The sequence below is a fragment of the Eucalyptus grandis genome, chromosome 2 (genome assembly GCF_016545825.1).
Source record: "Eucalyptus grandis isolate ANBG69807.140 chromosome 2, ASM1654582v1, whole genome shotgun sequence".
Classification (NCBI taxonomy): Eukaryota; Viridiplantae; Streptophyta; class Magnoliopsida; order Myrtales; family Myrtaceae; genus Eucalyptus; species Eucalyptus grandis.
This window is the reverse complement of record NC_052613.1, coordinates 42925652-42943342: the sequence shown is the minus strand read 5'-3', so window position 1 is coordinate 42943342 and position 17691 is coordinate 42925652. Positions and strand designations below refer to the sequence as shown.

At 38.3% G+C, this 17691-nt stretch overlaps 1 protein-coding gene across 1 annotated transcript; it reads right to left on the bottom strand.

The window, feature by feature from the left end:
- Positions 1 to 1057: 1057 nt before the first annotated feature.
- Positions 1058 to 13113, bottom strand: LOC104432975 (DNA (cytosine-5)-methyltransferase CMT3). The gene is made up of 22 exons (XM_039307119.1): positions 13108 to 13113; positions 10874 to 11347; positions 9399 to 9433; positions 9190 to 9289; positions 7085 to 7192; positions 6887 to 7006; positions 6711 to 6810; positions 6359 to 6567; positions 6214 to 6279; positions 5855 to 6118; positions 5444 to 5502; positions 5301 to 5367; positions 4722 to 5051; positions 4542 to 4610; positions 4384 to 4470; positions 4220 to 4307; positions 3341 to 3456; positions 3139 to 3243; positions 2974 to 3017; positions 2835 to 2904; positions 2285 to 2388; positions 1058 to 1657 (listed from the first exon to the last, which is right to left on the bottom strand). The coding sequence occupies exons 1-22, from the start codon at positions 13111 to 13113 to the stop codon at positions 1486 to 1488; spliced, it is 2793 nt and encodes a 930-aa protein (XP_039163053.1). The 3' UTR covers positions 1058 to 1485.
- Positions 13114 to 17691: the final 4578 nt, after the last annotated feature.

Below are 17691 nucleotides of genomic sequence, written 5' to 3'. Positions count from 1 at the left end.
TCTGCGTAACCAACTTCTCAATCGGCGCTTTTATATGTGAGACATTAGCGACTTAACGGTTTTTGTCATGAAGGTCGGGAGGAGTTTCTTCAAACAAGTTCCCACAAAGAACAGCCCCTCTGCGATTCTTGAGGGACACAGTGGTGAGTGATGCCGAAGTGATCGAGGTTTATGACCAATTCCCACAGCGACGGTCCTAAGCTAACTACTAAACTGCACCACATTTGATTTCACAATCTGAAGTTCAGAATTCAAACCGTGCACGAAGCCCGACTGCAGCAGCTTTCAACTTTTTTTGTTTATTGTTTTCTTTTTTTGTGTTATTGTCCAAATATATTCAAAGAAAGCACGTCAGCTTGCTTCAAAAGGAAAAGCATCGCATGCTTTAAGATACCGTAAGCATTGTCCTTACGACCAAATAACAGGAGTTCCAAGCAACCCTCGTTGTACCAAATGCTGGACATGCTTGATCAGGAGGGAGGATGAATTCAGGCATAGGCATGAATATCTGCTTTTACCAAATAGTTTATTTGAATTGATACTTTTGTAGAAAAATTAATTCTGTCGTTTTACTAGCTTATTTCTGACACTTACCAAGAAACCTAGGCAATCTAAATTTTGCAGTGTACCAGCACTAGATATGTGTACACTCATTTTATTGAATTTGAGTTAACCTTCTTCAATCTCTCTTAATCAATGCCAAAGTAATTGCCTCTTCACTGATAGAGGAACTGAAAGTAAGCATTAATCTTAATATAGTAGTCTTCCTTTGGATAAGGGACCAAGTGCACTGAACCACTAGTCTTTGATCTCCTGCCCATCGTGCAACATGGTAAATTTTCAATCTGTAAATGTTCAATTAATTCAATTGAATATTTGAAAGACCAAAAATTTGAATACTATCATGCAAATATAAAACTAATGTTTGGTGGAGAAAATTACACTTTTGGGCTTCAAACGTGTTATATTCACTGATATGATGCAGTGGCACTAGCTGAGGGCATGACCTCAGTTTGATGCATATATAGATAAAGAATAGCAAATCAACATGCCTTTATTTTTTTGGCTAGGAAATGAGAGTCATTCAATTAATTGCTTCCACAAAATACAGAAAAGACTCTGTCAGAGGGTCCTCACATAAGCCATCAAAGAGGATAATTTAGACACCCTCCAACCAAATAAAATTACAGAGCAAACTAAGCACAGAAGGGTTTCTAAAAGCAAATTCATGTGCAGCTCTGTTTCCCTCTGAGTCCAGACAAGCCTGAGAGGCCGAGACTATTCTTTTTCCCTAAAACCTCTCTAATGTCTTGGATGATATCACTTGAGCGTCACTCCAACTTGTTGTGGAGAACAAACAATCGCTTCGACCACAGCTTTGCAGTCTCTTTCAGAAATAACCTTGTTAGCTGGGAGTGAAGATTCCACTCCAAATCATTGTGATTTAATCTCAATAACCTACGATTCACTTCTACAACAGTACAACTATGCATCATTTTCAGAAGATGCAGAAGAATGTTGCTCGAATTTATTGACAAATAAATCAGGCAACCGAAACAACGGATCTTCATTAGCACTTTTCTGGAAGGCTTGAGCCAATGCGCATCCCAACGCTCTAGCTACAGGAACTGCAACTGCATTTCCAACTTGAATGTACCTGGTAAAAATAGGAGAATCAAAGTAAGAGCAGAAGCACAGAAATACTCAGGTGTAGATATAATTGTGAAGCACATAATCCGTAAGAATTTTTTCTAGTGGATGCTTGCATTTCTAATTTCAACTGCATTGGCTACGCATCTCTCTAGATGTTCTGGTGAGCAGAAGGAAAATGCTTTGTATGGAGTGTACGTTGTACCCGAGCTCTGGCACTAAATTATTATTATGGTAACATCAACACAAGTTGTCTCAGGACTTGATGATAAATGATCTACTTGATGTTATGATCTAGCGCATCAGTAGATATAAGAACTTCATGCACTCACTTCAGCACAACTTAAAAGCGTAACAAGCTAAAAACACATGCTGATAATATAACAGCTTTGATCCAAAAAATTCTAACATAAGAAGATAATTGGTACCTCATAATATATATTCAACTTACCCAAGGAAGTATATTTACACTCTATTGGCATTCATGCTATGCAGCTCACAACATGATGTAATCATACATAAAGAACTCCCGTGCAATTGGGGTGCATTTAGGTTTAATTAATGGCCTTTATACATTGTGGGTTTCAGTGAAGTTGAAGAATCAAAGAGTAGCATCATTTATCAAAATAGTTACCTCTCCTTAATGGGCCCAGTAAGTTTGTAATAATCAGGAAAACCCTGAAGTCTTGCATTTTCACGAACTGTAAAAACTCTGTCTTGCTCGGGATGCAATATCGCCTGCATAGTTGATCAAATAATTCATTGGCCATAGCTTATCTACTGTTGTCTGATTACATGAATAACCAATTTCCTCTTTGCTAGACTTTTCAGCATAAAGATGTAATGGACGGTAACTTTTGACACGACACTGGAAATACAGCAAGAAAAACCCAAGTCTCACCTAACACCACCAAATTTACAGTGAAACGGCTTTATATGTTTGGAACAATATTCATAAAATAAAAATCTCATCATAGTTAACAAAATTGAAGCTAATTTAGCAACTACACAACATTTATTGTCAACAAAATAGAGTGACACAAGTTGTGGTCACTGAGGTTAGACAAAATATAACTATCAGAAACTCCATATTATTCGACAACCACAAGGGTAGAAACCCTAAATGATGGACATATAATCATCTCCAAATCGAACTCTGCCCCTAATCAAGGGAAGTAGCATACCTGGTTGTGGGGTTCTGCTCTAGTCACTACAGTAGGCACAGTTTCATCCCACCACACACGTGCGAAAGGCCTACATAGTTTGAAGAGGTTGGAATACTGAAATTGCAAAAACTAAAAGTATAAGCACCTTAACACTTACTTTGATGATGAACCATTCACAAATGTCATTGCATAATCAGGGACCTGCAGGGACAGAAATTGTATTATAAGACTTGCAAAGGGAGAACGCTAACTGTCATTAGGAAGTATGAACAAAATTCTGTCAAAAAGAAACTGAGGGAAGTATGAAGTGATGTATCTTTACCAATGGCTTCCCGGAGTCCAAATAAACCCTGGTAACATCAGGGTCCCATTCAACTTTGTTGTCCGGACGCACACGAACACCAGGCAAATCCCTAAAATTCGCACCCTTGACAAAATTCACAAAGCTTTCAGCAAAACAGCAGAGTTATTAAAATAGATTAGAAGAATGTTGACTCTTACGAAATCAAGAAAAAAAAGATTACCTTTTTCTTTGGTATACGGCAAACACGTTCATAGTCGTCTGAATTCAACTCAAGTGGTCGATGATCAAAGAGTAATCGACCTGAATCCACCGAGTTGTCTGTGATCCCCATCATTTCTGTAAAAGTTTCATGATTAGAAAAGAAAGAGAAGGAAAAACTAGAATTGAACAATTAACTTAGTTAAGCAGCCTAAAACACGCAAAAGCTTCAATGCATAAATCTTATGACCAGAAACATCCCGCTAAGCTCACTTTCCTTAAACTAGACCCCATCTAAATGGACTCCTACTAGTAGCCACCCTAGCCTCTAAGGCACTATGAAAAAGTATAAGGCAATAAAAGAGGGAAAGCCCGTCAAGCAACGCGGATATCAATCTTGTATCAACACAATTTTCAAAATGCTCATTTTTAATAGCTTCTATAATTTAAGCCAAGTCTCATGCTTGTCACGAAACCACTGGTTAAAGTGACTTTTGAAGCAAAGATGGTATAACGATGGCACCTAACTATGTCTTTCAATTCTATCTACTCATGAACTACGCTACAATATATTAGCATCCATCTAAAGAGTATCCATTTAGAAAACTTGAAATCAAATATAGCACCATATTGAGATGCTTAGTTTTTTTTTTTTTTTTGTCGGTCTTATTCTATCCTACTAACTCTAACTCTTAGACTTTTGTCCTGCCTCCTTGCAATACGTGAAAATCGAAACCCACACTTGAAACTAAATTGTCCCCACCCCAACTCCCCATGAGAAGATCTAAATTCAAACCCCCTTACTTCCCCCTTCTATGTTGGAAGAATAGCCACTGGAGCAAACCTTCTTCATATGGCATTTAATGTTTCATGTACAAGAAAATAAAGGAATGCTATTAACCTTTTGCACTTGATCTAATGAAACGTTGAAAATCTGTTTGGGGACCTTTCTCATATGGCATTTCATCTCTTCCATGATGAGTTCCAACCTAAATCAATTGAAATCCATCAAAATTACAATCAACAAAGCTTTAAAAACAAAACCAGGATGATAAAGATACATACAGGTGGAAGATCAGAGATTGCATCCTCCAGTAGCAATTTCTTTTGCAATTCATAAGAATGGCCCTCATCATAGGCAACGGTGTGCATCTGATTTTTGTTCAAAGAAATTTTAGTCCACGCATTTAGTAAATTACACATTATAATACAAAAACTCATACCTCAAATTCTATAGGAATGACACCTCTAACAACAACATCATGTGTTGGCAATGGGTACTGGGGCAACTTCTAAAGCATCAAATAAAAACCAATGAGCGAAATTCTTTTGAATACTATTACAAAGACAGACACAAGTGTAAGACTACTTTATCTGAAACATAGATGCGTATAAAAGTTTACCTCACCAGGACGAGCACCCCACAGAAAACAACGCATTCTAAATTGAGGAAGCCCATATGCTCCCGCGGCCATCATACCCAATCTTGTTTGATAGTTCATTTGCACTAAACGACCAAGTGCATACCTTCCCAAGAAACCATTAGAAAATTTAACAAGGTCCACCACATTCTCCATCAAAACAAACCTTGGTTTCAAAAACTCTACAACTTCCATAAACACGAGAAGTTGCTTGTTTTTCACATCAGCCAAAGGATTGTCCTTATCTCTAAAACGGTTGAAACCACTTATTCCTTGACAAGGCGGTCCACCACAGATCACATGTACATCCCCCTGAAAAAATCAGCCAAGGAAAGGAACTCTTAAGTTGATTGTTTCTTTGTAATCAAGTGCAATGAGCACACTAATAGTTTTCACTATGAAACATCTAGTATGAAATAATAAATGATGAAACAAAGAGAGGAGTCTCCTAAATCAAAGGCTTCTCCAGTAAAGTGTATGCAGAGGTCATCATTGAGTAGGTTCATATAGAGGATACACGACAAGATGCAAAAATAAAAATCACTGGAATGAAAAACTCACAGGCAAAGGCAAAATCTTTGATTTGTGACCTTCAACGACGAAATCCTTTAGTTTTTCGCAACAGTTGCTGGAACAAAGACTCGATGTTAGAGATACAGTACATAGGATTTTCATACCAAGTTCATTTTTATCATTGTGCCTACCATAAACCATCAATTGGCTCCCAAGTGTCCTCATCAGGACCATAGCCTTTCCATGAAACCTGCAACCAAATGACGAGGCTCAAAATAATTTAAAGCCTAGAAAAGAACCACATGCTATGACAGGGTTATGCAAAATAATAATCACATGCTAAAGTACACAAAAAAGCATCTTCATCAAATTACGACATATACATCCATATATAAACATAAATGGGGTTGTGAGACATATATAAAGAACTAATAAACACCAAATTCATCAACAACCTACCATTGCTGTATACTAAGAATCGACTAGAACGGAAAGGTTTGCATTCTAAGTACTATGCATAAATGAAGGACAAAAAAAAATGGATGAAGCTGTGAAATAATAAATGTCCAAATTTGTCAAGTTAAATTCAATATTTTAAGTACCTTGAAATACAATGCTTTGTCTCCCTTCTCTTTGGGATCACCATAACAAATTGCTAGAACTTTCTCTACTTCAAACACCTCGCCATCACTTCCCCCATCATCATCGTCACTATCTCCCTCCTCATTGCTTGTTCCATCGTCCACGCTAAATAAATCAGAATATGGCAGCTGCTGACCATCACTTTTAATGAGGTTAAATTGCATGCACAATTTCTGCCACTCCTTCAACAGCATGAGGAAATCTTCTGCAGACTCATTCCTCACCTGATTTTACAATAACAGACAACAGTACAATGCTGTCAGAAAATATGCGGATTGGCAAAATTAATACATTCATCAGCCAAAAAGAAAGGCCATACCTCTGTCTCCGGGTGGTTTAGTTTCAAACTATTGCATGCATGTTCGTTCATGTCGACAGCCCATCTCTATGAATAAATGACATCAAGAATGCATTAGTTGTGCATACTAACCTTTTTCTAAGACAAAAGTTTAAGAAATGCATACCGTGACAAGATTCAAACCAGAAAGATTTGCTCCAAGACATAAACCTGTGGACATCGCACCACAACCAGAATACATATCTAGTAATGTCACCTCCCCCTTGTTATTCTTCTGGGAAATCTCCTTGGAATTCACCTCGGATGTTGAACCAGCCATATCAACATCATCACTTGAAATGGTTGATGAAGTCTCACAACCATCGACCTTTTGATCTACAACATAAAATCAGACATTAGATACTATCCCAACAAAAAATAAAACAAATGCAACAATAATTATGGATATCCAATCATGTTTTTATCTGATTAATGAGAAAATAGTATGGGAACAAAGTTATCCAAGAAGAAAAGCATACCTATAGGTAAGTGTTTGAATGTTGAGTAAGGCAGTAGATACAAGGTATCACAATAATAGTCACATGGCGGAATTGCCGCTCTTTTTGCATCCAAATTAACCTACAAATCAGAAGCAAATTACTGATGTGTAGTCACTAAGAAAGATTTAATTTGAAGAAACTAGGGTTAAACATACATCGAGAGGCACTCGAGCAATGTTTAACTTCTCAACAAGGCATTCTAAAGGATTGTCATCACGTATTTCTGAGAAGAATACACGCTTGTCATCGATAAGGTAGGACAACTGCTTGATGACCTATTACAAATAAAGAACTTAACATAAGATAATCATAAAGCCGCTAAGAGAATAACAAATGATTATAAACATACTTACTGTATCTCGAGCTCTGTAATACCATTGCGCACAAAAGTGAAGTGAGCCATCGACTGCCTCAAACAATTCCACAATCTTACAGATATAGTTGTCCTCCCCTTCCCCAGCCTAAGTTAAGTGCGAAAAAAGGTCATCAATGAAGTTTTTATAGTGGTATCATAATTCATAAATGTCGATTTACAATTAGCTACTAAGCCATTATAGATATTTTCACATGGTTGAAGTACTTTGGTATCAAGGCTCCCTCAAATGGACCAAAAGCTGAGGAATACATATGAAATTAGCCAACAAACAAATTTCCAATCGCAATATGAAGTTCATACAGAAAATTACAATCCTAGAATATAGAATCAAAGCTTCAATAAGTGTACTAAAATCACGGCTTAGCAATTTTAGTTTTAGCATCTGAAGGAGAAGATTGCATAGAACTCAGTCTGGTTAAGTAATTTTAAGTCACTAAAGGAGAAGATTGTGTAGAACTCGGTCCAATTAAGTAATTGGAAGTTTGATGCATTTCAATGGTAACATTCAGTTCAACAAAAGTCAGAAAACTTTTGACTTTGCAACTGCCGAACTCTCCAACTATGTGAGACAATCCTAAGATTCCAGCCTCCTTTACAAAATCCTAGTGAAAGTGAAGAGGAAGAAAGACAAAGTCAAAACCTAGATTAGATCCTTTAGCTAGAAAGTACATCATCTTCCAAGTCAAACGATTGTGGAGCCCTACACATTCTTAGCCAAAGTTCAAAACATAGAGAAGAAATCATCTCAGCCATGTGGACCAAGAATATGAGACGTGTATGGCTAATGAATGAAAATAACTTTAGTACTAATCACAGTTTTTTCCATACAAAACATAGAGACAAAATCATCTTAGCCATGTGGACCAAGAATATGAGACGTGTATGGCTGATGAATGAAAACAACTTCAGTACTAATCATAGTTTTTTCCATATATTACCATATTTCTAGTACAATCTAAGAGAATTTAAAAACCAGTACCTTTAAAACACTTTAATTACATCAAGGCAAAATTTTACTGAAAGCTTAAGTCATCTATGAACAAACTTGTGAGTTTGATGCTGCATATACTTCATCAATATAACTTAACTAGATGGGTCAATTATTTCCAACCAACCTATTGATAGAGCCTAGGTGCAAGCAACACACGCTGATCACTCCTTCCAACCCTTTTACTTATCCCGTAGGGGTGAGCATGTTGGACCGCTCAAACCAGGAACCACCAGGACCAGCCGATTTGGTCCAATTCCCAAATGGATCAGTTTGGTTCCCGATTCCAAAGGGGAACCAGACCGGAGTGGACCAGACCAACTCTTTTTTTTAAATACATTTTTTAATTTCTCAAAAATGGCAATAAACCCTAAAAATAGTAAAAACTATAGTATTTTTTTACTTTTAAATTATTATTTTTTTGCTATGTGATCGGTGCCATGAAATGGAACTGGACCGGACTAGACGGTCTTGAGTCCCAAAAATTGGGAACCAGTCCTCCCAATACAATTCCCTTATTATCCCGAAAAAGAAAAGTACGAGCAACATGCATTGAAAGGTTTACACCAAATGAAAATGCTACATCTCATCTTTGATGATGCAAATAACATAAAAAATGAATAATAACCTAGACAACTTAGATTTAGAGTGTGCAATTCAAGCTTTATGCAATTGTGTTGCCAATGGCAATCTATGGTATTCTAGAGATGTAAATCATCTTTGCATGAGACTAGCACACCCCAATTGTCATGTCAATCGTCACAGAATCTGCCACATTACTCCCTTGATTCAGACAACATTTGAATGACACTTCAAACAAAAATGCATCACTTACATCCATATCAAGTACAAGATTGATGCATAAAATGTTTTAGCATAGTCATATAATACAACCATAAGTAGAATCCTTTAAATCATTTCACATCAATGCAATTTCAAACTAGCAAGAAAAAGTAGTCGTTGAAGCTATAATAAAACCATTGCTAGATCAAAATTTGTTTCTTTAGATAAACCTTTTATTCCACTAGCCCAATGCCATATGATTGCAAAATATGTGTAGTTGCAATTTTGGAAAGAAATATTTAATAACTCACCTTCACATAGGCATCATCACCAATATCATAGAAAACCCCATCGACATTAGCCTTCTTATAGTGGCACTTGGCTTGTATAATTTCTTCAGAGTTATCCCCTCTTAAGATGAAATGCAGTATTACAACGTCTAGGAAATAATATTGTTGACAAGGAAACGAAGATCAACCTATCTCAGAAAAAATAAGCAGGTATTCAAATCTAGTCTTACTCTTTATTGCCGTTTACACTGACCACCTTTTTCTTCTGCAAGATAGAAGAGGCACCATGGCAATATATCAACACGAATAACATAATAAAAGATTAATATCAGCAGAAGGAATATTCAAAGCAACGAAAGAAATTGCAAGTCAATGATCTTATGTGCGGCAATGTAAAATGGCAGTAAGGGTTCATTGCCTTTAAGTAGATGACATTGTATGATATTTATATTATTTCTCCACACACTAGATAGCTGGAATGTGAACTTGACACAGCAAAGGTCATTGGCTTGAGACTAATTATTTCTTAAACAAGTGCAAGGGTTCCTGTGTTTTGACCTACTCTCCTGCCATGAACAAATGAGATTGCTTAGTTAGCTAGTTTAGTTTAGCTAATTATCCTCCAGATTAAAGGATCAATACTTGCACCAAGGAAATGATGACAAAGCACCTTAACGAGCTATTTGGGAATTCAAAGCTTCATCAGAAATAAGCTTCAATACCATCTACAAATCGTAGATGCCTCATATATCTAATGATTCAAATCTTTAAAGTTTAGATAACAATGGATGAGAGCATCTGACAAAATGCAAGAGCGACCAAAATATAGGGATAACACATTTTGAAGGTGCAGAATCTAAGCGATTCAAACTGCTAAAATCATTTATTCTCTAAACATCCTTCTCTAATAGTAGAAATACAAGACTAGATTGCCAAAAAAAAAAAAAAATGGAAGCTTTTCTATCTCTACATAACCTTAGATGCAAAAATTCCTTTAAAGCAGTTCAACAGGGGAGAAAAGAGATCAACAGCCTGTAAACAATACTAAGGATCTAAGGGGGCCATTTTCAATTTTTAACAAGCTTGTTAAGGTTTTAACCTTCATATACTCTTATCGTCTCCTGTATGCCTTGCACATTAATATAGAAGCGTCAAGTTCCATAAAATATCTGCCTAAAGATTGTAACTAGGGAGTTCGATCAAAACCTAAATACACTGAACAATAGTATGCCACTCCGTTGAATACTTCAAAAAGACAGTCCTTTTTGCCCTGTAATACATCAGGTATTAATTTTCAGCACACTTACAGACGAAAAAAGGCTCAATTCCGGGCACTACATTTAGCTCAAGGCATTAGCTGCAGGTGCAGCAGTATCATTTCTAACCCAACCCACGCGTTCTCTTTTTCCGCATATATTATCGACAGTATTTCTAATCAATTCTTGGTGTAATTTCCCTAATGAGCTCAGCTCAATAACATCCACGTAGCTCTGCTAACTCCAATGGACCTACCAACAATTCCCAAATCATGCATATGCAGCCACCTTCGCAGCACACTAACTAAGACCGCATTCCGAACCCCCCCTGAAGAAACACTTTTCAACAAGCAGAAACAAACCAGCGCCAAAACCCAACGACAAGCCGCCGAGCTGAATCAAGATTCGAGAGGAAACGAATAAAAAGAAAAAAACACAAGAGAGACTACCTTGCCGGCACCAAGGTATCGCTTTGGCCATTTCTGGCGAGCTTCCTCGTTGCGAATCGGAGCCCCAACGACCCGGCACTCCGACTTCTCCTCCTCCTCCTCGGCACTAGCCCTCGTCGGGGGGACGCTCTTCTTGGCCGGCTTGGCCGGCGCTTCGCAGGCGGCATCCAACTTTTCGTCGAGCTGCAGCTGCTGCGGCTGCTCCTCATCCACCACCAACTCCACCGGCGGCGCCTCCTTGGGCTTCTCCCCTTGCCCCGCTTGGCGGACGCGGAAGCAGCTCCGGCCCCCGATTTCCTCTTGCTTGGCATTGTCGCCGGCGGCCGCGGGGGAAGTCAGAGAGACAGAGAGTGAGAGAGAGAGGTCGGCCGGCGGCGGCGGCGGCAGCGGCGGCGGGAAGCGACGGATGCGAGGGAGGGAGGGAGGCAGGGGAAGAAGGAGAGGGGAGAAGAAAGGGCAGCTGCTGCTCTTCTTCTATTATCTTTCCCTCGATTTTGGGGAAGCGAAGTTTGAAAGATGAGCGGGAATGCGGAAAATTTTCGGGGATTTTCTTTTACGGAAGGAGGGAAAAATTGGGGGCCGGGGTGGGGCCCCAGCTGCGAAAATTCTCTTTTCGGGAATTTTTCTTTTTTTGGGTGGGGGGCACGAAATCTTTTTGGAACGTTGGGGAAGGGATTTTAGGCGCGTTCGCGGGGCTTTGGTCGGGTGTTCGCGAGAGCACGGGAGCTTCGGGTGGAGACCGCCGTGTGATTTAGGGAGAAAACGATACGATCGGTTGCTGCCTTGCTGGTGATGAATGCTGGCTTCGCATCGAAATTTTATTCCTTACGATTCACGAGGGTTGCTGCTAACGTTATGGTTAACAATGTACGGCCTCCAGTTATCTAGTTATCCTCGAGTAAATTTGAATATGGTATCTGTCCATTTCGAACGATTGATTAATGATTTTCAAAGAAAACCCACTAAGAGTTTTTTTTTTATTTTTATGGATGGTATGGTTCGTCCAATTCATTCGAGGCTATTTAAAATTAGGATGGTCGGGCGACAAGCATCTGACTGATTTCATTTAATCTTTTTCAGCTCTTTGAATGAAAGTTCCAATTAACTGAAACTAAAGAGAAATGGATCCTATTTGCTTAACTGTAGATATCTTTCAAATGTACGGTTGAGATTTGATAGAAAATATATGATCTTGAATTTAACTCATCCAAAATTAAGAATTGGTTGGTCACCCAAATTATGAGCTGGAAATTGGAAAATGCAGCTGATTTCATTGAAACTTGTTTCATAACCTTAATTAGGCATTTGGCGTTAGGTCCTGCTTAGTAAAATTTAAAAATTAGGTACTGGAAATTTAAATACTAAACATTTTGTGTTGATAATCTGAAGTGTTGAAAATATAATTGAAAAGTCATTTTATGACATTAAAAATCAATAGCTGAATAGTGTCGATTTCTTACCGAATATAGAAAAATATCAACATTTGTCGATTTGTTTGGTAAGATTTTAATTACTTGCATTATTATTCTGTTAAATAAATTTAATAGCCCCTTTCTTACTACCGAGTTGAGTTGTTACTTAATTGAATCATTTAAGTGGATTCTACATGAGGTCGTCAAGCATGATTAATCTCATTAAGTGCTGAACTTTTGGTTTTCACCACTTGATTTAGAATATTGCGAATACATTGCTAAAATCCATCGGTAATACTCATTCTTCTATCTTTGGTAAAAAAATAAAAATTTAATATACAGCTATTAATATGCGATTATCACCAAATGAGATCTTGTATCTATTTTCGGCACTTAAGGTTATCAGCATTTAAAATTTACCACTTACATTTTCAACATTTATTTTTGGAAAAAGATTGGCTAACCATTTTGGGGTGAGCACATGGTATTGCCTAAACCGAGAATAGCCTAGATCAAACCGAACTGGTTGATTTTGGGCAGTTCTAGGGGCATCAATCTAGTTCTCATTCCATATTAAAATGATTTCCAATTCAGTTTCCAATTCCAAGGTAGGAATCAGCAGGAATTGGACCAGTTTTTATTTTTATTTCATAACAAAGTAAGTGTAAACCTAAACACTAATCTTCTCTCATGCCTCACTTATTCCAAATGACGAAGCAAATCATTGTTTCTTTCATATTGTTGCCAAATTTGGCACTTTTGTCTTCTGCTTATTTATTTATTTTACGTTCTTTCTTTTCCTATGAGATTCACCGATTTTACCTCCATGCTTACTTTTATATTCCTTAAATTTATGAGTTAGTCTGGACGTCATCCTGGGACTCTCCTCACAAGCCATTTACAGGCAAGTGAGGGGAGAGTAGTATGGGATAGCGGTCCCATTGGGAAACCCGGCCAAGCCCTTTTCGGGTTAGGGTCCCACCTCAGATCCCCGTGAAGCCTTCCCTGGTAACCAATCCGGGCGTGGTTCAGGACATGACGATTCTGACCAAATTTGGCACTTTTGTCCGATGACGAAGCAAATCATTGTTTCTTTCATATTGTTGCCAAATTTGGCACTTTTGTCTTCATTTATTTATTTTACGTTCTTTCTTTTCCTATGAGATTCACCGATTTTACCTCCATGCTTACTTTTATATTCCTTAAATTTGTGAGTTAGTCATTTATGGAAAAAAAAAAATCCACACAAACCTTCTTTTTTCAAGCATGCCCCTACAATCATGACCCTGTCATACCTTAGCCTTCTTCACAAATCTTGGACAAAATCTCAATTTCGAATTGTGACATAGATTGGTAATTCAATTGATCCAAAACTTTCAGCCAATATATGTGAATACATCGGTTCTATTGAACCACTCGATAATTGGACCAGATTGGTTGGTTTGATCTAGTCCTTGGACCAAGTGGTCTTGGTTCCAAAAATAGGGAACTAGTCCTCCTCGTATGCTTCCCTGGGTTAAAAAAAATCATTATCATTGAATTTTAGGTTGGCGGAAGTCCTTCTAGGACAATTTGCTTTGAACGAAAGAAATTAGAAGTAATTTCTTTGCACAATAATTTCATTATTAGTTGTGATGTCAATGTTTCAAGTGTTTTTTCATATTTTAAATTTAATAGATCTATATAATGACATTGACAAATTATTTTTAATAAGTGACCATATTTTTCTACTTGTAATTATTTTAATTTTAGCAAATAATTTATACTGTCTTTCTTTATAGTCAATAAGATTGATTTCGTGGGCCCTCTTATAATTTGTCTCTCAATTTAAGCGTACAATAAGGAAACATAGAAGTCAAAAAAGAAGAAGAAAAAGAAGGAAACAATGAGTAAAAAATTAAAACCGGTTGAGAAAGCCTACCGATTTCCTCAATAATTTTTTTTATGACTGGCCTTTGACCGTCAAAGCGTCATTCTGCAGTGGCCTGTCGTGCTAATTGCACCCTATTTTTCAATCTTACTAAACAATCCTCTGGTGGAGAACAGCTATGGGAGCTTTTAGTGCACGTCTTATTCCTCAATAACTACAGCGTCAAGCAAGGGTGAAAAGATGATGCTGCGTGATTAAATTTAGTACTTCACTCCTTCAAACGTTTGTTGTCCAACATTTCTACACTCCTTGACACATGCCCAGAAGAAAACCACAACTCTTCTGACACACCGGTGCAAATTGGATGTTTAAAACGCATTAATCTCAAATGCCGCATGCTAGGAAGGAGGTAATAACAAAATAGATCTGATTAACTTGTCTTCTTACTATTGAGGTCTTACTTTTCTGTCTCATAGTTAATTTTCCGAATTTATTATGCTGTTGTAATCTTCTAGTGTGAGGTTAATTTTTATATACCAATGTCTAATACATTTTAGAAATTTAGTTTTGCTAATTAGGTATTCAAAGCTGCAAATACAAATACGTCCTGTAAAGGGTGAGCTCGGTGTCTAGTCATGATGCAATGCCCTATGCATAAAACAGCGATAGAAAATTCCTGGGGAGAATTACTAAGGCAAACTTTTTTCGTAAAAAGTGGTTAATTTAGTTCTAAATCTTGTTTCTCCGCACAATTGTACTTCTCTCTCTTCTTCTTCTCTTCTTCTTTTCTTTTTTTTTCTTATTTTTCTTTGGCCGGTCGCCCGGCCTCGGCCATGGCCGGCGACCGGCCGTCGAGGCTCGGGCTCGCCAGTCCGGCCGAGAGGCGTCCATCTCGGCGTCGCCCGGCCAAATTGACCGAGCCGCCCGGCCATGGCGACTCGGGCTGCCGGATGGCAACAGGCGACGAGCTCGCCCGGCCAAGGCGAGGCTCGCGTTGCCGCGCCGGTGAGGCCGAGCCTCGCCCAGGCGGGCGAGCTCGGGCTCGCCATCCCGCGAGCCCGAGCTCGCCATGGCCGGGCGAGCTTCGAGCCGCCCGGATCCGCGAGCCCGAGCCTCGCCGGGGGCCGCGAGCCTCGCCGTGGCCGGGCGAAGCCCGGCCCGTCGGCCGGAGTCGCCGGGGCCGTGACCGGCCGAAAAAAAAGAAAAATAAAAAGAAAGGAAAAAATAAAAATAATAAAAAATGTTTAAAAAATTAAAAGAAACAAAAAAATAATAAAATTTAACCAAACGTGTTTCTGTTCATTTTTTATTCCGACCAAACGTTACCAAACGCGTTCTTTTGTTCAAAAATTGTTCCCCAATGAAACACTTTTTTTTTGTTTCCCGGGAACAAAAAAAAGAGAAATAAATCCATGTACGCCCTAAAAAAGTTACAAACTTATTGTAATTGTGACAATTAAGTCCCAAACTTTTTTTTTTTAGGTTAATTTAGTTCTAAACCTTTTACAATTGTAGTTGTGATCCATCCTACCAAAATTGACCAAACCAAGTCCATCCAATGAAAGCTTACGTCCAACGGCTTAATTTTTAAATATTTTTCAAAATTTTCAATTATTTATTTATTTATTTTCCACATTCTCCTTCCTTTGGCTAGCGAGGCTGCCGTTGCCAGATTTGGCGAGGCTTGCCCTCACCCAGCCATGGTGAGGTTGAGCCTTGTCATCCCTAGGCAAGGAGCCTCGCCACCACCGATGAGGTTGTTGTCGCCAAATTTGGCGAGGCTTAGCCTTGTCCAGCCATGGTGAGGTCGAGCCTTGTTGTCCCTAAGCAAGGAGCCTTGCCGGCCACGGACGAGGTCGCTATCGCCAGATTTGGCGAGGCTCAACCTTGCCCAGCCATGACGAGGTCAACCCTCGCCTTAGATTTGGTAGGCTCAGCCCCGCCTAGCCATGGTGAGGGTCGACCTTGCCAGTGCCGGCGAGCTCAACCCTCGCCATGGCTAGGTGAGGCCAACCTCGCCGACCCTTACCTTTGGCCAGCAGAGGCCGGCACCAACCGGCCAGAGGAAGAAGAAGTGGATGGAAAAAAATAAAAAATTATAAAAATAATTTCAAAATGCCACGTTAGCATTCACTAGATAGCCATTGCTGGCCGGCATTCATGTCGTGTCGCTAGCCAATTTTGGTCAGATAGACTTAACTTGCATAATTGTAAAAAGTTTAAGACTAAATTGACAAACAAAAAAAAAAGAATTTAGGATTGAATTGTCACAATTATAATAAATTTAGAACTTTTTTGATAATTCTCTCAAAATTCCGAGAGTCAAGGGCTAAGTCTTTATTGTGGAAAAAAATTACAAGCAATATGGCCCATTCATTTTTTGATTCACTGATCTAGTTGTTTATTACTTTAGTAAAAAAGCTGCTTTTTCTTAATAAACATTCTCATTACGTAGGTAACTTATTCTCAATGTGATGTAAAATAAGTTGTATGATGAAAAACGAGTGGAAGAGATTGTCGATGAATAAGTGATCATTTTGTGGGTGGCTCCTTGAATGATCTGGCTTGGTGAGTTCATAGGATTGGAGAAGTTGCGCCGTCTTAACCTTTCACAAATTCAACTACTGGATGTTGTCTCAATGGCCACAAAAGGGTATGGAAAAGGGGAGGCAGAAAGTTCCCCACCTTTTCAATGAGGCTGGGACGTAGAAGTTTAGGGCATGCATGATAAAATTTATACTTTTCTATTTCTCTATTCCCCGGAATAGTTTCTACTTCTCTATTTTTCTATTCCCGAATAGGTTTGGAATAGAAATTCGTTTGGTAACGCAATTTGATTTTTCTATTTCTGGAATAGATTTCTATTCCAGAAATTGATTTGAAGAAGAAATCAAAAGTTAAAATTTTTAATTTCTCAATTTCTAAAATAGAAATTGAAAAATCAATTTCTGTTCTAGAAATTTTGTCATGCGCACCCTTAGTTTTAGATATCCTTAGTTTTAGATGTGGGTTAGAATTTTATGTTTTATTAAGAGGCAGGACAAAAACTTGAAAGTAAATAGAGAGTAAAAGTAGGGCAAAAAATAAATAAATAAAAAGCTTTTGCAAATTCTTCAACTAATAGTTTTATTCTATTAACTCTCTGGATGTGCATAAACCGACACAAAAAGACACAACACTAATAATTTCCTTCTGCTAACTCCCAGGCCAGATTTACACAAACAGACACAACACAACACAACCATCATGACCGCAAGCAGACCATGGTTATGATTTTTGTGGGAGATCGATTGTTATGGTATCGACACAGAGAGAAGCGTTGCAAAAATTATATGGCCGTGGTGACGGTAGATATCACCCACTCGTCTGACTTTTGATAATCTGGATTATTCTTCCGATGACATCTTGAAGTGTACTGCTGTTCTGTACTTCAAATGTTCAATTAAGTCTTTTCATTATTTCATGTGTTTGGTACTTTCGTGGCAATCCTATTTTACATGTTCCGACCTAAGAAAAAGTACCAAACTTGTTTTTTC